Source organism: Cibotium barometz, chromosome 8 (genome assembly GCF_041138505.1).
Source record: "Cibotium barometz isolate CiBa-2024 chromosome 8, ASM4113850v1, whole genome shotgun sequence".
Lineage (NCBI taxonomy): Eukaryota > Viridiplantae > Streptophyta > Polypodiopsida > Cyatheales > Cibotiaceae > Cibotium > Cibotium barometz.
Genome location: NC_141053.1, coordinates 21,802,579 through 21,825,057, shown reverse-complemented (window position 1 = coordinate 21,825,057; position 22,479 = coordinate 21,802,579). Strand labels below are relative to the sequence as shown.

The 22,479-nt window shown below is 44.2% G+C and overlaps 1 protein-coding gene across 1 annotated transcript; it reads right to left on the bottom strand.

The window, feature by feature from the left end:
- Nucleotides 1-247: 247 nt before the first annotated feature.
- LOC147636037 (phosphatidylglycerophosphate phosphatase PTPMT2-like) lies at nucleotides 248-17,056 on the bottom strand. Its single transcript, XM_086801483.1, has 6 exons — nucleotides 16,690-17,056; nucleotides 1,814-1,936; nucleotides 1,459-1,552; nucleotides 1,247-1,329; nucleotides 1,054-1,143; nucleotides 248-958 (listed from the first exon to the last, which is right to left on the bottom strand). The coding sequence occupies exons 1-6, from the start codon at nucleotides 16,906-16,908 to the stop codon at nucleotides 470-472; spliced, it is 1,098 nt and encodes a 365-aa protein (XP_086657609.1). The 5' UTR covers nucleotides 16,909-17,056; the 3' UTR covers nucleotides 248-469.
- Nucleotides 17,057-22,479: the final 5,423 nt, after the last annotated feature.

Here is a 22,479-nt window from a genome sequence, read left to right as displayed (position 1 = left end):
GGATGTGCATTGGCAGGCCAAAAATTTTCCACTCTGGCTAGAGCACACTGGCATAGTTTTGAAGTGTCTAGTCTTATATAACAAATAAAAAAATCATTCAACATACTAACACATTGGATACAAAGAGGTTAAGTAAACAAGACCAGAGAGCTACCATAGGATGCAAAATATGCCTAGCATTAGACAGTCTTTTGTACCTAAACATTGTCAAGCACATAATTTTGCTGATGATAAGATGGACAAAACATTGAATAAACCACGCCCAAAAGCATTGCTGTCCATTTCATTAACAGTACATTTCCATGTCAGGAGACCTTTGGGCTCCATGATCATGAGAAAAAAAGAAGCTGCACATCCTGTCAACTTCATGTTTTGTTCTTTAAAAGAAGTCAAAACCTTCAAGCATGTACAAATATCATGTTAGCTATTACACTTCACAAATCAGATTCGCTTTTTCACAAGGTGCAGGCTAGCATTCCACTAGTCCTTGCTGGCAAACAGTAAGAGAAACCATAGGCTGATGTGCAACAGAGGACTGGCTGTTAGCATCTGACAAAGCACCACATGTCAGAGTCATATTGAAAGCCTGCTTCCCTGTTTGGTAGCCAAGCCATATGTATGACAATCTGGCTAACGTTGCTGAGGCTTTGGCGACTCCAATGACACCCTTTGCTGTCATTATACCCACTTTGTACACCAATCCTAAGTTGCCTCGGAACTCATTCCCAATAAAGCTGGCATCTTGTATGTCCTTGTATCCCTCAAGATCCGATAGAGTCACGAGAACAGGCAATTCTCCACAGCAATATGTGTCACACTGACTCAGCATCGCCACCTCACCATCATCACCAACTCGTAATTTCTTGTATATTGGCCACCTTTGTGATATGGGGAAAAACGGGGCCATGGCTTTCTTTTCAAAGTGCTGGTGCTGGTACTCGCTATACTGTAGAACAGCCTGCATTTTCAAACTCATTATTTTTTGTTAAGACTCTGAACCTTAGTTGTGATATAAATGAACTATAAGTGTTGCAAGAAATCAAAGGGGAAAACCTTCCACTGGGAAGCTGCCAATAGGACACGAGGTCTTTTGGAACGAACGTAGTGAAACGCATTGAATGGCGTCATTCCTCTATACTTCACCTTTTCAACAAATGCCAAATATGAAGCCCATTTATCATCCTACTGAAAGCGTCGAAGCTGGCATATATTCCAAAAGAAAACCAGTGTACGTAAGTTTTCTTACCAAGTAACAGAGGACAACGGTTGTGCTTCTACCACGCCCAGCTTTGCAATGCACATAGGTAGTCTTCCTCTGTTCTACATTCTCTGGCAACAAAAATAAGAAGCATTTAGATGTAAAGAGCCTCTGCAAAGGACTGCCACCAAAACGAGTAGCATATAACAACAGAGGGTGTCCGCAGACACCATTAATAAGATTTTCTTTCAAATCCTCACCATGGATGAAGTCAACAGCACATTGGATATCATCAAAAGATGGTGCAAAAAGATAGTCGCGAGTAGGAATCACAAGGTGCATGATCATTTGACTCTGCAATGAAAGTCAAACTGCAATTACATTTTAAACAAAAACATAGATACAAAGTACTTGGTCCACTGAAAATTTAACCATGATTCTGCATGCAGCAGTCATAAGAGGAGGAGGAAGTGTCGTTTTAACATCATAGCAAAGCCAACAGACCATATATGATCCATATGACGGCACCGAAGTGCCGGAATGGGACCTGCTCTCGATTGAGAACCTGATGCGTAACCCCCCCAACACACACACACACACAGAGAGAGAGAGGACCTCGTACAGAGACGATGATACTAGTGTTTCATATGACTCATTCAACGTTATGACTGCCTCAACTCCAAGATTCTTCAGGCGGCAAACATCTTTAGGAAATGGAACCGCACCTAGAAGTAAGAACTGAGCAAAGAAAACAACCGAGTTAGACAGGAGACCTCAATTAAACTTCAAACTGAGCAAAAAAAAGCAAGTTAGAGAGGAGAACTTGATCAAACTTCAATAACATCTAATCCAGACTTGCAAAAGATAACAATCCCCACAAGAGCTGGACAAGCCCGGCTTGCCATGAGAAACCAACCCCGCCTCCCCTCTGTTTTTTGCCCCACTTCACAAAACTCCACAGCTAGCGCCTGTTCTTCACGTGGTAGCTGCACACGCCACTCCGATCTTTCTCCTAAACTCCATGGCAGCCGCTTAATCTTCCCTAGCCAAGGCCACCACCCTCAACTGCCAGTTTTTGTCGACCTTCAGCTCTCATCCTCTTCCTTGACCTCCCTAGACCTTGGTGTGCAAATTCCTTAACAGCAGACCCACTTGTGGGCAGATTCAAGACATGCTGCCAGCCGACCTTGTCAGCAAGCAGGGGTGCATCATCGATATTGAGTTCCTCGGCAATGGGTACACAGATTCTGCATCCCGGGCCTGCCCAAGGGATGCAGGTTATGTCAGCCCAACATGTGGGCATCCTTTTGACCATGTAAACACATAAGTGTAGGTGCCCACCTTGGTTTGAAGTGGGGCTGTGCCACGTGGCACACAGGGGTTGGACCCCTCCCCCTCCTGCCCACCAACCATGCACACGACTGCCTCTCTCTCTTGCACTATTTGGAGGCTGGCGCATCTCTCCCTGCTGCTCATCTACAAGTCGACTATCATTCAGGCCTCTTGCTGGCTGCCGTACAGCTGAAAACCCTACTTGCTAGAAACCCTACTGTGCTGTTCTAGCTGAGAACCCTACTGTACCTGCTGTACTAACAATAGTTCCTGCTGCACCGACTGTTGTACTAGCCGTACCATCTATACCTCTTGTCCCAGCTGTACATCTTCTTGAACCTGCTGAATATCACATTCCATCTACTGTACCTGTCATGTGCATGCACATGTACATGCTAATCTCAGAACTAATCCTAAAGTGCAGCCAGATAAAGAAGGATTAAGAACCAAATAGAACCAGGATTTTGGAGCATTGATGTGCAAGTTATGGCAAGGGATGGACTGGAGTGGACAAGAAGACCTGTCGGCTGAGTGGAATGCATGAAGAGGCTGTTGGCTCTACGGTAAAACAGGTCGGGTAACTTCAATGATGAAATTAGTGTCCAGGCGGGCTGACCAACACGGCCAGATCTCTAGTTTGTCCAAGGCCTATAAAAGGCATGTTTGCTCATCGTTTTGACCATTCACTCCCTCTTGGGTGTGGGTCTAGATATAGGACTAGAGTTAGGGTTTTCTACCTTTTCCAGAAGGCAGCCCATGGCTGCAAGGATTCATGTACCTTTTTGTACCATATGATATACTGAATTTCCAGCTCTCTCTCTCTCTCTCTCTCTCTCCTCTCCCTTCTGTTTGCGTTTTTGCATCAGCATGTTCTAGATGGTGTTTAGGGCTGAAAGAAGACTCCAGAGCTTCCGCATGTAGCATTGGTATCAGAGCATCATGCTCAGCAAGGCTAAACCCTAAATCAGTCCCATATGAAGGTGTACAGGTCCAAGGTACAAGGTACAAGGTACAGGAAAGTGCACAAGTACGAGGCCCAAGGCAAGGAACACAAGACCAAGAAGAACTCCCAAGAGGTTGGTTGGTGGTGTTCCACAAAGCCCAAATGGGATGGCAGTTCTGTGAATCGGGAAAGGCTTTCGGGCAATGGCTCCAAGGGAGGATGATCCTCCAAGGGGTGAAGTGAGAGTGCCAGACTCATTTCTTAGGAATGAAGACCAAGACAGTGTTCAGAGACAGGGAAGGAACGGATGGGGACTGGATGGAACAAATGCATAGATCTTCTTAAGAATTAGAGTGGATTTGGAGACCATGCCGGGTATTTAGTGAAAAGGTTGCCAGAGTAGGAAGGATGACAAGGGGACTCCAGGAATAGAATGGGATTATGACAATCATCCAAGAAACAGATTGGAATCCTGTCATCAAGTTTAGTAGAGGGGGATGTCATGTGCATGCACATGTACATGCTAATCTCAGGACTAATCCTAGAGTGCAGCCAGATAAAGAAGGATTAAGAACCAAATAGAATCGGGATTTTGGAGCATTGATGTGCAAGTTATGGCAAGGGATGGACTAAAGTGGACAAGAAGACCTGTCGGCTGAGTGGAATGCATGAAGAGGCTGTTGGCTGCAGTAAAACAGGTCAAGTAACTTCAATGATGAAATTAGTGTCCAGGCGGCTGGCCAGATCTCTAGTTTGTCCAAGGCCTATAAAAGGCATGTTTGCTGATCGTTTTGACCATTCACTCCCTCTTGGGTGTGGGTCTAGATATAGGACTAGAGTTAGGGTTTTCTACCTTTTCCAGAAGGCAGCCCATGGCTGCAAGGATTCATGTACCTTGTTGTACCATATGATATACTGAATTTCCAGCTATCTCTCTCTCTCTACTCTCTCTTCTGTTTGCATTTTTGCATCAGCATGTTCTAGATGGTGTTTAGGGCTGAAAGAAGACTCCAGAGCTTCCGCATGTAACAGTACCGGGTGTATTTGCTGTGATCCAGCTCCACATGTACCTGTTTGAGTACCTGCTATTGGAAACCACTTTACTAGTACCTATTCGTGTACTTGTACTTGTTTGTGTGCATGTACATGTTTGTGTACTTGCACCAAAGAGACTTGAGCCATGGTTTCTACGAGGGTGAGCTAGGCTCTAGTACGAGAGCGCCTGTACGTGTGCGGTCTCGGAACGATAGTTTTGCGTTCGCTCCCCTTTAGGTGTTTGAGCCAACATCGACAATCTACTCCGACACTACTCTTGTTTGGGAAACTTGTCCTCATATTTGCATTTACATTGGATTATCTGGCTGGAACTTGTACAGAGATTAAAATGCTCCGATAATATATTTTAGTATTGAAGGGAGGGGGGGGGGGGGTACTGTGCAGTGCTTGTCTTTGCAGATTATCTTGTGCAATGATGTGTCTTTCAGTTGTTTTGTGCATTGTGGCTATTACATTTTACGTGTTGACACACATATTGTTCACGAGACGGTGACCAAGGACACCCAGCCAGTGTAGTTACACACAGCGCTTCCGCATGTGACAATATCACTTTGTGAGAAACTCTCCCTCGGCTGAACAATCATCCCCAATCCTAAATTCAATACCCTCCCACAAACCCTCATCCCGACCCCTTCCCATGTGCCATCCTATTCACCCCCTCGAGTGAGTGATTCCATGAAGCTGACTGCTACCAACTGTTGGGTTTTATGCTGTGTATGCACCCAGAGGAGTGCTAGTGATCATCAGTAGGTTACTGGGGCACTTTTTACTTCAGTTAGTGGAGGTTTTTTCCCCCAGTTTAGTTCATTTTCACTTATATGCAGTTTATAAGTGTTTTGGTCCACCTGGCACATTTATGGCCGGTCATGTGAACACTTATCCTTTAGGGGTCACTATCATGTGGCTTGTACTTTACTTTTTTCATTCATTGAAGAGTACAGCAGTCGTGTTCACTCCTTCACCTTGATTTCCACGCCTGTTTGCTTTCTGTAAACCCTAACCCTAACCCTGTTTTGTCTTCAATTGGTATCAGAGCCTTTGAAGCTTTGCTCAACACCACCCGCACATTTGTTGCTGCTGCCCGTACAGTATACGAACACTCAGTCAAGCGCCGGCTTCAGCATATGCTGCCCGTACACCAAGCCTACGCCGCCTTCAGCTGTACGTGTGCTCCTCCTGCCCGTGTCTAGTCGCCTCCAGTTGGCCTTCAGCCCGTACACTTGTGCGCCGTCAGATATACTCTGCGCCTGCAGCCCGTACCTGGTCGCCTTCAGTCGGGTACTGCATTAGTCAGTACGCCGCCTATAACTTGAGCGCACGTGTACAGCGCACGTGTACCAGCCACCGTACGCCTACGCCTTCAGCGCCAACAGTACTACAACACGCCGCCTGCAGACCCGACAGTGCCTACTATCACTTGCGCAGCCGTACGCCTTCAGCGCTGACTGAACCTGCAGTACTGTGGTCGCCTCAGTATCCGTACTGTACCTGCTTGCTTACAGAGGACTGGTTTCGTAAAGTACCTGCACAGTACAACAGTCTACGAGTACATCAATCAACTCTTATCTCAGCTGGTAAGCATTACAGGTTTTGAGTTTTGGGCATTTTTATTCTCTCTGTGAAATTCTACAGGCACAACAGGCAGATTTTCTAGCAAGAAAATATACAGATTTTTTGCACAGTTTGGGTGCAGCAAATTTGGGCATTTTTGGGGCATTTTGGCATTGTGTACGCCATTTGCTGCTCTACTCAGTCATTGGTGCATTAAGCTGCACATTCAGAGGATTGAGAGTGCAGGCAGATTTGGGTAAACTGTATTCAGTGGAGTACAGTTGTTATCAGGGTTTTTGCTATTGAGTTTTTTGCTAAACAGGTACAACATTGTGCGTAAAGCATAATGGCAAATCAACAGCAGCAAAGTGATGTATTCACATATTTGTCTAAGGAAGACAAATTGGATGGCACGAACTACTCCTTATGGAGTTTTATGCTGAAAAATGTGCTTGTGGCAAAAAGTCTTTGGGATTTTGTTAGTGGTGATGAACCACGTCCAGGTCCATTGGCTCCAGAGACTCCTCCCCAAGGGGGTGCTCGTGGACGAGGACAACAGGTACAGGCTCCAGGACAGCCATTGCCTGTTCAGAGAACAAATGCTCAAAAGACATGGGATGCCAGGGATGCACAAGCTTTGTCACTCATTGCATTGTCAGTTCAGAGGTCCATTATACCTCATATTCGTTCAGCTGGCTCTTCACAGAATGCATGGGTGACTTTGGAGCAAATGTATGCTGCTCGTAATAAAGCTAGGATCTCATTTTTGAAAAGAGAGCTGGAAAATCAGAAGATGAATGAAGGAGATGATATGTCTAGCCACTTAAACAAGCTGCAGGATTTGAGAGAGCAACTCATCAATGTGGATGAGATTATTCCTGAGACACAGCTTGTGTCCACCATCTTGCACTCTTTGCCAAGATCTTACTTGGCTTTCCATGCCTCTTTGAACCTCAGCATGAGAAATGCTGTTGAACCCCTCAAGTATCAGGAACTTGTTGCTCTCTTACTACAAGAGGAGCAAATGAGGAAGAATATGAATATGAACACAAATGCTGAACAAGCATTTACTACAGGTCAAAAGGGGAAAGGGAAATCTCAGCCAAAGAGTGCAAATCAAAATTCAGGTGATGGTGGTTCTTCACAGGATACCAAGAAAGGTGATGGACAGCCCAAGAAGAAGGGCAAATGTCATTACTGTAAGAAGCCAGGTCACTACATCACGGAATGTAGGAAGAGGATTGCCAAAGAGAAGGCAAAGGAAGCTGGGATGTCTGTTAATGATGCTCCTAAAGCTCCTCCAGAGACTGCTTCTTTTGTTGAGGACAGGGATTACTGTTTCTATACATGCAGCTATGATGCCTCTTGGTCTTCACAGGCACTCAGTATGATAGAGCATGCATGTACTTGGTATTTTGATAGTGGTGCCTCAAAGCATATCACATCTCGCAGGGATTTGTTTAGTCATGTTGGCCCTGCCCCTGTTGGCAAAACTGTTCAGTGTGCCAACAATGCTTCATATCCAGTGTGTGGCATTGGGGAGATTCAGCTTACAGCCATTGATGGCTCCATTCTCCGCCTTAAAGATGCCTTATATGTACCAGGGATAAAGAAGAATTTGTTGTCCATTTCTTCTTTAGCACATTGTGGAATGCAAGTCCACTTTGATGATGATAAATGCATGGTCAGAGACAAAGCAAATGCCTTGACCTTGATGCTTATTGGTACATTATGTCATGGACTTTATGAGTTGGATGCATTTCAGCCAGTGGATCAGTCTGCTTATCATGCATTCACTCTTACTCCAGCTATGGTTGATGCGGAGTTATGGCATGCTCGCATGGGGCATGTAAATTTTGGTAGTCTTATGCTTATGCAGCGACATAATATGTTTACAGATCTACCTCTCATGGAGAAGCCTCCAGATCACATTTGTGAAGGATGTATTTTGGGAAAAATGCACAGGTTTTCCTTCCCACGTGATCAGGCTCTAAGAGCAACTGCAAAGTTGCAACTTATACACAGTGATCTTTGTGGTCCCATGCAGACGAAGTCATTAGGTGGTTGCTTTTATTTTGCAACATTTATAGATGACTTCTCTCGTATATGCTGGGTCTATCCTTTGACACAGAAATCACAGGTATATGATGCATTTTTGGCCTTTGTAGCACTTGCTGAGACAGAGTCAGGATGCAAGGTGAAGACTCTCCGTTCTGACCGAGGGGGGGAATATATGTCACATGTGCTGAATTCCTTTCTTGGGAGTAGAGGTATAAAACATCAGTATACTACTCCTTACACTCCACAGCAGAATGGGGTTGCAGAAAGGAAAAATCGGTCACTCATGGAGATGGCCAGATGTATGCTAAAGGCAAAAAGACTACCACATATCTTTTGGGTGGAAGCAGTAATGTGTGCTTGTCATATTTTAAAATCGATGTCCCACAAAGGCATTGGTTTCTATTACTCCTTTTGAGGCTTGGCATGGCCGCAAGCCTTCTGTATCGCATTTTCGTATCTTTGGGTGTCTTGCTTATGCACACATACCCAAAGAGTTGAGGAGGAAGCTTGATGATAAAGCCACAAAATGCATTTTTGTTGGGTATAGCCGTGAGAGCAAGGGCTACAGGTTATATGACCCACTATCCAGGAAGATATTCATCAGTCGGGATGTGATTTTTGATGAAAAATCAGAATTATCCATGGCTGGTTATGAGGCAAATCAGGCTGAAAATGATGTGTTTGAAGGTCTACTACCCATGGAGTTTCATTCCACAGTTGGTGATCCAACTCATGAGGGTACTGGACAGCCAGCAAATGATGTAGGTGGTGCAGAAATTCAGCAGCCAAATGAGCCAGAAGCTGAACCAAATATGGGACAGCAGGCACCACAGGTCAGACATATACCTAGATGGTATTTGAGGACATTACAGGACAGCCATTTAGAAGGTCCTCTTGCTGGTCGTACTCGTAGGGAGACAAGGACCAATGAGCATGCACACATCATGGATTTGAATCTGGTTATGGCAGCCAGTTTACAGGATGATGATGAGCCTGATTCATTTGTGGATGCACGAGATAATGTGCATTGGAACAAAGCCATGCAGGATGAAATTGATTCTATTAAAAAGAATCAAACATGGGATTTGGTTGATCTGCCCAAAGGCAAGAAAGCCATTGGTACTAAATGGGTCTATAAGTTGAAAAGACATGCAGATGGATCCATTGACAGGTACAAAGCCCGTCTAGTTGCAAAGGGCTATGCACAGAAGAAGGGCATTGATTATGAGGAGACATTTGCTCCTACATCCCGTATGTCGACACTTAGGTGTGTCATTGCATTGGCTGCACATCGTGGTTGGGTTGTTCACCAGTTGGACATAAAGACTGCATTCCTTCATGGGGACCTCGAGGAGGAAGTTTATGTATTTCAGCCCATGGGATTTGCAGAACATGGTCATGAGGGGAAAGTATGCAGGCTGAAAAAGGCCTTGTATGGTTTGAAACAAGCTCCACGAGCTTGGTATGCAAAAATAGATGCTTTTCTACTCACTCAGGGATTTGTGAACAGTCCATTAGAGACCACTTTGTATGTGAAGAAAGAAGAGACAGATCTGCTGGTCATCAGTCTTTATGTGGATGATCTCTTGCTCATGGGATCAAATGATGACAAAATTGCAGCATTTAAAGAGATACTGCAACAGACATTTGACATGTCTGACTTGGGCCTTGTACATTACTATTTGGGCATACAGTTTGTGCAGGATAACAGAGGCATTGGGTTGTTGCAATCACGTTATGTTGCTAAACTTCTGGAGAAGTTTAAATTTCAGGATTGCAAGCCTATTAGTACTCCTATGGAGCCAGGGATGAAACTGTCACTACAAGATGACAGTGTTTCCTTTGATGCCACTGCATATGCTCAGGCTGTTGGGTGCCTCATTTACTTGTGTAATACAAGGCCAGATATTCAGTATGCAGTCTCTCAGTTGAGCAGATTCATGCACAGCCCACGGTTGTCACATTGGCAAGCTGTGAAGCGTGTATTCCGTTATTTGCAGGGTACCTTGTCTCTTGGGTTGCTTTATCCTGAGGGGGGTGACATGCAGTTACATGCTTACAGTGATTCAGATTGGGCTGGTGATTTTGATACCAGACATTCCACTAGTGGAAATTGTTTCTTCCTTGGCGCTTCATGCATTTCTTGGCTAAGCAAGAAACAGACCACAGTGGCCACTTCGTCTTGTGAGGCAGAGTACAGAGCAGCCTACACTACTACTATTGAGTGTGTTTGGCTGCGTCGTCTTATGACTGATATGGATATTTCAGTGGAGGAGCCTATACCTATCTATACTGATAGTCAGAGTGCCATTGCTGTGGCCAGGAATCCTGTGTTTCATGCTCGCACGAAACACATTGAGATTCACTATCATTTTGTTCGGGAGAGACTCCAGGCAGGAGATATCACTCTGATCTACTGTCCTACAGATCAGAATGTGGCAGACATCTTCACCAAGGCATTACCACGTCCGAAATTTGAAGCATTCCGCAATGCTTTGAATTTGTTTCCTTTTGGTGGATGATGTACAGTGATCACATATCACTCCAGGGGGGTTTGTTGGGTTTTATGCTGTGTATGCACCCAGAGGAGTGCTAGTGATCATCAGTAGGTTACTGGGGCACTTTTTACTTCAGTTAGTGGAGGTTTTTTCCCCCAGTTTAGTTCATTTTCACTTATATGCAGTTTATAAGTGTTTTGGTCCACCCGGCACATTTATGGCCGGTCATGTGAACACTTATCCTTTAGGGGTCACTATCATGTGGCTTGTACTTTACTTTTTTCATTCATTGAAGAGTACAGCAGTCGTGTTCACTCCTTCACCTTGATTTCCACGCCTGTTTGCTTTCTGTAAACCCTAACCCTAACCCTGTTTTGTCTTCACCAACTACCATACTTGGTCGTTTTATACGCAATTGCTTCTTGAAGGAGCAGGTGTGTGGCCCTCTATCACCACTCCTCACTTGGTGGATCCCACGTTTTGTGGAGTTTTGGATGCACAGGCCCGTCTCATCATCATCCATTGTATGACACCATCTATCCAAGCGCAATTCATATCTTCCCGGAGTGATGCCAATCAGATGTGGAATGAGATTCAGAGGAGGTTCGGGAAAGTATCTTCCGTGAAGATTGCTAAGTTGGAGGCAGATCTTGAGAAGATTACCATCAGTGACTCAGATAATATCATTGATAAGATTGGGGAATTCACAAGGATCAAGAGGCAGCTTGAGGAGTATGGGAGCTCGATCAACAACCCGATCCATAAACTGCTTGGTAAGCTACCATCATCCTTTGACTCTTTCAAAGATCACATCCACTTCCGTGAGCCTCTACCCTCTTTTGAGGAAGTTGTGACTTACTTACATGACAAATGTTTATTGAGAGGTAAAGGGAAGACACATTCTGCTTTTGTTGCCCAAAGTAAGGGCAAGTTCAAAGGAGGCAACAACAACAAAAGCGAGAAGGGCAAAAGCAAGGATTCTAAGGAATCCAAAGGTTCCAAAGAAGAGGAGTGTGGCTATTGTGGCAGGTCTGGCCATACAGAGGCTCGGTGTTTTGCAAAGAGTAATGATTCCAAAGCCGCCAAAGCCAAGTACAAAGCCAAGGACACCTCCAAAGATGCTGACAAAGATTCCAAGGACAAAGGCAAGGACAAGGTTCTAGAGGAGGGCAATGCCAAAGTGGCATACATGGTAGTTACAGATTCTCCCGTTTCTTCACAGGATTCCTTCCTTGTGGTCACAGAGATCACTTCTCATGCAGAGGTGAGTGCCACACATGAAGAAATTGAGTGGATTGGTGATAGCGGCACTTCGGCACATATGGCCAAACATTCCCACATTATGGAGGATTACAAGCCACTTTCTTCTTATGTACGCATTGGAGATGACTCCTCCTTACCTATCCAAGGAGTTGGTAACATTTCTTTTGGTTCCTCTGGTACTTTACATGATGTTTTACATGTGCCACGTATTTCGAAGAATTTGTGTTCAGTGAACATGGCTGCTCAGAAGGGACTTGGCATTTATTTCGATGATGAGGTGATTGATCGGAGGACTCTTACCGTTGTGGCTAATGGTGTTCATGATGAAGGCCTCTACAAGATCACCAACTTCTCTTCTCAGATTTCTTCCTTGGAATCTCATCTTCATCAGCTTTTCTCTCCCTCCCATGCCTTAGTTTCTATTGTAGATACTTCTTTGTGGCATTCACGTTTTGGTCATGTGCCTATTGCCACTCTACAAAAGCTTCATTCCAAGCAGCTTGTTAGTGGACTTCCAGAGTTGAGAGCTCTCCCACACATTTGTTCCTCTTGCATGATGGGGAAACATCACAGGGAGTCCTTTTCAGAAGAGGCCACAGGGAGTCCTTTTCAGAAGAGGCTACACATAGAGCTACTCGGAGACTTGAGTTGATCCATGCAAACTTGGCTGGCCCTATGGAGGTTGAGTCCCTTGGCGGGGCCCGTTATTATATGCTCTTGGTGGATGACTTCACACGGAAGGTATGGGTGTGTTTCTTGGCACGCAAATCTGATGCATTTGCCAATTTTAGGTCTTGGCTTCCAATGGTTGAGAACCAATCTCAAAGCAAAGTTTCATTCTTACGAGCTGACAACGGTGGTGAGTTTGAACCTTTTGATGAGTTTCTTACTTCTAAAGGCATCCAGCGGCAGACGACTGTTCGTTATGCTCCTCAGCAAAATGGAGTAGTGGAGCGGAAGAACCAAACGGTGAAGGAGATGGCTCGATCCCTCTTGCATCATGCGAGTCTTCCTCCCTCTTTCTGGGCTGAAGCTATGGCTACCTCAGTTTATCTCATCAATCGCTCTCTCACAAAGGCGGTCGATGGGAAGACACCAGAGGAGGCGTTTTCTAGACATAAGCCCTCCGTCTCACACTTAAGAGTTTTCGGTTGTGTTACGTTTATACATGTGCCAGGTCAAAAGAGGACTACACTTTCCCCGAAGTCGAAGAGGATGATCTTTACAGGATATAGTTCGAAGTCAAAAGGATACCGCTTTTGGGATCCTGCGTTGGAGGACATCATCATATCTCGTGATGCTCGCTTTGATGAGACCCTCTTTGGATTTGATTCCTCTTCACCCATGCAGTTTTCTGAGGATATTGATCCATTTCCGCCCGATATCGGTGAATTTTCTTTGCTCCCATCAGGCACTTCATCACCCCCTGTGCCTCCGGTGACTTCGGCAGCGATTCACCGCTGTTGCTACTGTTTCAGCCCCAGGTTTCTGCTGTTTCCAGCCCCATACAGAGTGCTGGACCATCTTCCGAAACTTCTCAGCCAGTCTGGACAGCCTCTACATCATCTCCTACGCGCTCGGACGTCCCTTCTTCATCCCCGGCTGCCCCGGGTACGTCCATTACAGTTGCGGATACTTCCTCTTCTGCATTTGTGAGGAGGGCCGTTGGGTCCAGCAATTACTTTGAGATTCTGGCCTTTCTAACAGTCAGTTGCATGACCAGGTCTCTACTTCTTCATCCGGTCTGAGGAGATCTTCTCGGGTTCCCACTCCCACAGTGAATTATGCTCTTATGAGTACTTTGCAGACGATCGATGAGCCCGAATCTCCAGAGGAGGCCCTTGCCCAACCACAGTGGCGACATGCTATGGAAGCCGAGATGTCCTCTATTGAGAGGAATCATACATGGGATTTAGTACCACGGCCTTTACATCGACGAGTCATCGGTGTCAAATGGATCTTCAAAGTCAAGTTTCATGCAAATGGTACTTTGGATAAGTACAAGGCCCGTCTTGTTGCTCGTGGATATGCTCAAAAGGCCGGTGAGGACTTTGATGAGACATTTGCTCCTACAGCCAGGTTTACTTCCATTCGTATTGTTTTGGCTTTGGCTGCTCGTTTCAGATGGCCTGTGTTCCAAATGGATGTTAAATTTGCCTTTCTGAACAATGATTTAGAGGAGGAAGTTTATGTGGAGCAGCCTCCTGGTTTTGTGATTCAAGGACACGAGGACCATGTTTACTTGTTGAAGAAAGCTCTTTATGGTCTCAAACAAGCACCTCGTGCTTGGTATCAAAAGATTGATGCTTTCTTGTTATCTCTTGGTTTTGAGAGGTCATATGCAGATCCAAACCTCTATGTGCTTCTTTCTGATGGGGATATATGCATCATTGTGCTTTATGTTGATGACCTCATTCTTGCAGGCTCACAGATTGAGTTGGTCACTCAAGTTCAGTCTCAACTTTCCCTCACGTTTGAGATGACGGACCTTGGCTTACTTCATTATTTTCTTGGTCTGGAGGTTTGGCAGAGAAATGATTGCATCTTCATTTCCCAGGAGAAATATGTGAAGAAGTTGCTTGCAACTTATGGTTTGACAGATTGCTCTCCTCTCTCTTGTCCTATGGATCCCAATGCGAAATTGTCTGAGGAGGATGATACACCTTTGGTGGATTCCACAGAATACCGGCAGTTAGTTGGCTCCTTGCTTTATCTTGTCAACAGCCGACCGTATCTCTCTTATGCTATGAGCGTACTCAGCCAGTTCTCTTCAGCAGCTCGGAGATCTCATTGGCAGGCAGCTTTGAGAGTGCTTCGGTATCTTCGTAGCACATCAGATTATGGCATCACGTATTCTAGTGGTTCTTCTTTGATGGGCTTTACGGATGCTAATTGGACTGGTTGCATTGATACTCGGAGATCTACTACGGGATATTGTTTCATGCTTGACACAGGATTGGTCTCTTGGAAATCTCAAAAGAGGACAGTTGCTGCTTCTTCTACCGAGGCTGAGTACAAATCCTATATTCTCTCCGCAACCGAGGCATTATGGATACATCAAATTTTGGAGCATTTATGTTGTGCAGATGACTCCCCTGTTGTCATCTTCTCGGATTCTCAGAGTGCCATTGCTTTAGCTCAGAATCCTGTGATACATGGCCGCTCCAAAAACATTGAGGTTCACTATCATTTTGTTCGGGATTGGATTGAGCTAGGTCTTCTTCCACTTGAGTACTGTTCCACTAAGGACAATCTTGCTGACCTCTTCACCAAACCGCTCCCTCGAGCTTCTTTGGAGATCTTTCTACAGTTGGTCCGCCCATCTGGCGCTGAAGAGGAGGTGTTGGCATTATCATCTCCAGATTGGGCATATATGTGCATATTTCATGCTGTATCTGGCCAGATTTATGAGGCCATGCATTCATCTTATTTTAGATATTTTTTTGCTATTTTTGTCTATTTTTTAGACATTATTCTAGTATTTTTTGCATAGTCGGCCAGCCCACTGTTTTTATGCTGGCCGACCAGCTCTTGTCCAACCTATAAATAGGTGGCTTGGGTTAGCATCATTAGCACATCATTATTCAGCTATTGCTGTTGGTTGTATGCACCTACGGGCAGCCCTCGTGCTCTACTTCAGCAGATAACAAGTTTTCTACTTCAGTTCTTTTGCACATGTGCTTCTTTGCAAGATCTATTTGCTGTTTTTTCTGTTTTACAGCCATTCTTTCATGTGGTTGGAACTTGTCCACATATTAAAATACTCCAATAATATACTTAAGGGGGGGGGGGGGGGGGGGGGGGGGCAGTCTCAATGGTGATGCAACGGACACGGATATGTCCTTGCAACAAAAATGGTTTGAAACTAGGAAATGGAAAAGGCTAGGAAACGACACGTCTTTAACGTTTTAGAGTAGATGTGAATAGATGATGAAAAAAACTTTGGAATATATCATGATTTAAAAGAGGTAAAAAGGAAAATTGCACAAAATCAAAACTTAGCAGGTGAAAAGTGTGGGAAAAATCCTTAGATGAGGTTAGGAAACAGGAAACGGAAACAATGCCTCCGGAGAAATGGAGTTTCCACAATTTTGGCTAGGAAGGTAAGTTTCTTGTTACTATGCTTTATAGGCCCTTTCATCCTTGGGGAGCTGAACCATGTTGTGAGCATTTGCAAATCCAGAACTACTTACAGAACCACAAAACCAGTGCAAGAGGACCCTCTTCCAAAATTGGTTGCCTTCGACTGTGATCCCCCTCATGCACTGTTAGCAAACTCATCAATAAATATCATAGGTGTGAAACTGCATCTCAAAGGAAGTGCATGTGCACTCCATGTTGACTGAATCTATCGATCCGAATAAATTCATGTCTTTCTAGGCACTCAAACAGGGTCAATTTTCTGATTAGAAAGCTAGTAGGAACATGATTTTGCAGCATGCATGTAGCTTAGACTAAGTTAAGCTGACCTTCCATGGTTGGATGGCATGCCCATGTGAGTGTATCACGTAGTACCGCATTAACAAATAAGACACTTGGCATGGCAACCCCCCACCTCTTGCATCCCAACTTGCTCACTTATAAAGACACATGGGATTTCAGTTTCAACATTGATGCTTCTCTTGTCCTTTTGCATGGTTATGTTTGATGAGGGCACTCCTTGAAAGAAACTTAAGTTCTAATGATGTGATGATGATTTTGTTGAAAGAAAATATCTGATCTGATCTGATAATTATGATTTGATAGAAATTCAATTGGATGTAATGTTGAAAAATCATGGTACGAACCTGTTCGATCTGATCCCACCATCTGAAATCTGCTTCGAATTTGTTCCGGACGACGTTGTAGAAGAGGGTGGGGTAAAAGAGGAGTCTAGCACCGGCGCCGACGAAGAGTTTGACGGCGAGACGCTGAGAGTTAACGGGACATTCGAAGGCCTCCGTGGTGGAATTGCCGGAGGCCACAAACCCGGCTGCATCCCCATCTTCCAACTCTTCAATCAACATTACTAACAGCGATGGCAAAGAGAGAAGATCATCAAACTAACCCTCCTTACATGTAGTTATATGTGCTTATGTACAGAGATATATCACACGACTGCAGCGTCGGTTCCATCTGTGCTTCAACGCAGTGTTCCCGACATCTTGCCCTCTCCATTTCAGTTTTGCGGATAAATTTGACTTTTTTATTTTGTTAAATCCTTAGTGTATTTTTCGCTACTCGAAATTAAATAAAAAAACCCCCCAAAAAAATCCTTGAAAGTAACCTTCTTATTAAATTTACATAAAAATCCCCCACCAACCTCTTAGTAGATTTGACATGGAAAAAGACAAATATTGTATTTTTAACAACTCACATTTATTTAAAACACCGGGCTGACATTTTTGCTTGCCTTGAAATTAATGGCTAAGATTTCGAGATCACTTAAAATACGGGCAACGAAACACCTTAACAACTGAGCTACAGCCCGAGCTACAGCCCGATACCCTGCTGGCTACCCTGATTGATGCCTTACCCTTGTGTACCGATTGAAGCTTGCCCCTGCTTTGTGGGATAAGGGGGGTCCCATGGGTACTAAGCCCGCTTCCTAACGCCCAACTTTTAAAAAAAAAATACGGGCTGAAATTCCTTGAAATTAATGGCTTAGATTTCGAGATGATTGGTTGTAAAACCAATTTACGTGTTGATTTTTTTAGGAGACCTCTCCTTTTTTTGCTGGGTGGAGAGGGAAAAAAATCTAACACCGAAAAGAAAGGATAGCTCTAGCATTTGACATTAAAAGTTGGTGCCCTCATGTCCGTACACTCTATGGGCAAGGAAGAGATATCAACGAAACAGTGGCCTCCAAGATTTTGCTATTTTAATATGACTAGTCCCCCAACCCGTCCTCCATATGCATACCATGGAGGCAAGCCTTAATTTGTAGCCCATCGAGCACTTGTTCTAATGTTACAAACATCATTCATTTAATATGTATGTCCACCAAGGCATTGTCCAACAACCCTTGATAAATAAATTGCATTAGGAATTTGTTTTTCCTTATCACTTGCTCCTCTACCGCCCACATAAGTGAAATTGACTGTCTAAACAAAGGCCCTCACATTGTATAACCATTAAAAAAAGGTCACTTTTCCTTGACCTCCTCCTATTGGGCACATTATGCAAATAGTGCACACTAGAGAGAGGTAGTCATGATGCATTTGTTCAAAACAATTCATAGCTTCTGCACCTTGGTCTTATTGGGCATATGTCAAGCAAGAGAGAGACCATCATGATGCATTTCTTCAAAATAATTCATAAATTCCACACCTTGGTCTTAGTGGGCATACGTCGAGCATTTATTCAAAACAATTCATAGCTTCTGCACCTTGGGCCTGCTGGGCATATGTCGAGCAAGAAGCTCCTCAAGCACTCGTTACGCTTTTGCAAGAGCTATACATAGATATTGTTGAATGTGAGAAGTCCAAGAGATCCGAAGAACACCTTCCGAAGAACACCTTATGCATGGTTCAAAGTAGACATCATCCTTGCTTCTCTCCCTGCCATGCACACTATCAGTCTCCAACAACTTGTGTATGGAAACCTCCTTGTGAATCTTGTGCTTAGCACACATTAGTTCGCATACATGCAACCAAATGAGCGTGTGCAGCTTGACATAATGGTCTCTTCTAGAACTTCTCCACCCTCCATCATACGCACATACATACATACATGCACATCATAACTATTTTCACCTTGTCATTTGATCCTATGTTGCAACAATTTTTCAAGATGAAAGTGAAGGTCATTACATTCATAGAGAGGCCCAATTATATGCATCAGTTCAAAATAGTTCCATGCTTCTTTGAGGTGACTTGTTAGCCATAACCTACAATTAATGTAAAGAGACAACATCACAAACATTTTGCATACATGCTCAATTGGTACTATTCCATAAGCTTTCAAGGTACGTCCCATAGTCATTGCATTTGCATTACATTCAATGCACTCCATCCTTTGAAAAAATAGTTTGCGTTAAATACACTCCATCCTTTGAAACTAGTTCACTGCTTCCTCGCCTTGGCCCTATTGAGCATATCATGTATTCCAAGAGACTAACATCTCATGCTGTATGCATTTGAAATAGTTTTAGAGCATCCTCTAGCATTCAAGGTGCAAGCAAAAGTCATTGCGTATGGAGAGAGGCCCTTACACTACATCCATTTGAATTAATTTCGAGCATCATGACCTTGTCTCTGCTAGTCATATTGTGCAATTCATGCAATCTAAAAGAATACATCCCTCCTCTTATGCATGTCAAGCACTATTCAAAGCATCCTAACCTTACCCCTTTTGGACATGTCCTTTAATAGTGTGATCAAAGAAAATATCCTATAATTAAGGTGACCATGCTAAGCTCATCTTTGCCATCAAGAAGTGTCAACATCCAAACTTTCATCGTCCACTTCTTTAATCTTTGATACCCTTTAGAGGATGCTAGCATGCATACAATAGGGGTTTGGGGCTTTATAAGGCCCACCTTCCTTTGACTGACAAAGCCTAGCTTATCATTGAAACCTAGGTTGATGCAAATGATTCTTCAAATTTCCCATCACCTTCCTGCAAGCCACATTGTTGTGTAATGCCTCAGCATTGTTCTCTTCTTTGCCTTTAATATCATTAATAATCCCAAAGCAGACACCATCACTACTACCACCCTTGCCTAAAAGCATGCTACCTAAACATGACCATGGCAACCTCACCATTGCTTGCCCTACTTCTCCTAAGGAAGGAGAACTGCGACTGAGTCAAGCACAAAGCGAGGGCCTCTCACATACATCTGGGCTCTCTATGCTCCCGAAACTTGGCTCTACTCAATGTCACTTCCTCAATTTGACTTTGTTGAACATATGCTAAGATTAGTTTAGACAAAAAGGCAACATCACATACTCGAGCACTCTTGTGCTTTTGCAAGAGTCCCACATTTTACATACATAGGCAACAAGGCAAGCACAATAATGTCACATGCTTTGAGACACAAGTGAAGGTCACAAATTGACCCTCCCACTCCATTAGTTCACAACATCTAGCGCTTCCCTAGCTCGGCATATCTTGCAATTAGAGTAACCAATAGCATACATAACACCAAAACAATGTCGAGCATAGTCTTATTTTCCAAAGACCCCTCTTTGGCAATCTCATCATGAATTTGTTTGACCTTGTCATCACTGTTCGGTTGCTATTATAGGTTTTTAAGATGCAAGTGAGGGTCAATGCATTTTGAGAAAGGTCCTTGCCTTGAATCAAATCTAAATTGTTCACTACTATTTTCGCTCTGTTGAGCATATATTGCACAAGTAGTGCGGTTAAGAGACATTAGAGGAGGATCATGCAAAGCACAGGGGCATACTCACAATAGAGTAGTGCTGAGCACAATACTATTTTGCACCAACCCTTGCCTAGTGGATGGAATAGCTTCTACAGCCATAGGTTTGTAAACCTCACTTGGGACCTTGAGAATGTTAAATGAGGAAGTTCGAATTTCGCCTCATGTCCCTCTCAACAAATTTGACTACCTTCCCAATTCTATCAATCTCACAACCTTTGCTAACTCAACATTCCAAATCTCCCAGTTTAGCATTTACTTGCTCTTTAATTGTAATAAGAACACCTCCTTTTCTGTCTTCAATAATATCATGGAAGCAAATACCTCAGTATGTAAATCTTATCTCTTGCAATTGTAGAATTAGTGTGTACTAGCTTTTGCCAAGTATACTCGATCGTGTGTGCTATATCTATGATCACTCCTCTCTTACTTCTTAGGCAGCTACAATAGCTTTGGTTAGGAGAAGCATCATATTGTGTCGACAATGGCCTGCAAACACCCATCATTCATCCATAGAGGGGTTGCCCAAAGCTGAAAGTGAGAAAACTTGGAACGGTGCCCTTTTGTCTCTGGACAAGGTTGCTTAAGATTTATAGGGTATACCAACGAGTGCTAGCTCATCTGGCAAAGCATTGGTCTCTACTCCCAAGGTCTTGTGTTCAAGTCTTGAGGGCCTCGATAGGTACCAACGAGTGCTAGCTCATCTGGCAAAGCATTGGTCTCTACTCCCAAGGTCTTGTGTTCAAGTCTTGAGGGCCTCGATAGGTACCTACCCTCGATAGGTTGATTATAAGCATATTTGATGGGTTCGCCAGCCCTCATCCCGGTGGGGCTGCCTCCACCTCACTGAGGCTGGGGTGTGTTTCTAAATTTCCTGTACCTTAGGAAAAAAAAAATTACAGGGTACTACAAGGGTCTCCATGCATCCACCTCAGCGGGTGCCTCTTCCCTCTCCTAAAATGCTCGTCGCCAAACATCAGGTTTCCGACCACTCCAACCACCTCGCCGGCAGGTTTGGACCCTCTCTATCTGTACGCAATGGCATGGCCCATCCCGCCTCCTCTCGCCTTAACTCCCTGTCTGGCCCTATCCCGTTCTCCATTCGCCAACCTCTCTGCCCACTTGCCCGGAACGTTGCTCGACCTCCTCAGCGTCCTTTCCATGCTCACCGTCCTCCGCACTTCGGCTCCATTCTGGCTTCTTTCTCAAACTGACACCACCTCTGCAAGTCCTAGGCCTCGCTGTGCGGCCTCTCCAAGCTAACAATCCCTCGAGAGCTTTCACAATTGTTTACACCTCCTTATTTTTCTCAATGGTAAAATGGTTCCTAACCCTGAACCGGCAACCACCTCAGACAACAGTCAAAATTGACGTGGGAAAAAGATGCCGACGAGATTGAGGGCCTCTGATTGATGCTTGAGTTCTGAAGCTAGCTCACTCTAACTGGTTTGTGTGTGTGTGTGCGTGTGTGTGTGTATGAGAGAGAGAGAGAGAGAGAGAGAGCGCTATCACCTCTCTGCGCACACACAATGTTGTTATTGGCCACATGTGTCGTCTCGTCTTCACTCTGCTGCGGCGGGCAAAGGCTCTCAACACCATTAGCAAACAGCTAAAGGAGATGGAGGGCGAGGGCGATGCTGCCCCTGCCGATAAGGAGACGGAGGGCCTACCTGTTGATGCCGCTTTAGGTCACTCTGCTTTACTTGAGTTCAAGCCTCTGCTGATGTGACACAAACAGGAAGCGAGAGAGAGAGAGAGAGAGAGAGAGAGAGAGAAGGAGCGGTTGGAAAATGAGTTGGATGAATTTGAAATATTCGAAATAAAAGCTTCTGCAATCTGCCATTTGCAGGTAGGCGCCCAAGGAATTTTAAAAAAAACATGCCATGCCACGTGGAGGTGGGGTGTTAGCCCAATAAGATATATTAGTATTGGACCCGCGCGTTGCTGCGGCGGGGCAGGTAGAGTTCTAGAAAAAATAGGCTCAGTTTCTCCAATTTAGGTCATGTTAAGTAAACACAATACATTATTTCAAGTGACTTCATATATACATATCTCAAAATAACATCCATGTCTCGTAGATTTATAGCGAAAACAAAAATATCATAGTAATGTAGCATACGAAGATGCAAAAAAGGAACAATATTACATATTCTCAAAATGCACCACAAAATACGTATTCTCAGTCAGTAATGTCAGAATCAACAAATTGAAT

Excerpts from the sequence above, each read along its gene's own strand:
- LOC147636037 (XM_086801483.1), bottom strand. The coding sequence starts at position 16,908 with ATGTTGATTGAAGAGTTGGAAGATGGGGATGCAGCCGGGTTTGTGGCC. Across the intron at positions 1,330-1,458 it reads TGCTGTTGACTTCATCCATG|AGAATGTAGAACAGAGGAAG; the intron begins GTGAGGATTTGA and ends TTTTGTTGCCAG. Across the intron at positions 959-1,053 it reads TGGCAGCTTCCCAGTGGAAG|GCTGTTCTACAGTATAGCGA; the intron begins GTTTTCCCCTTT and ends TTGAAAATGCAG.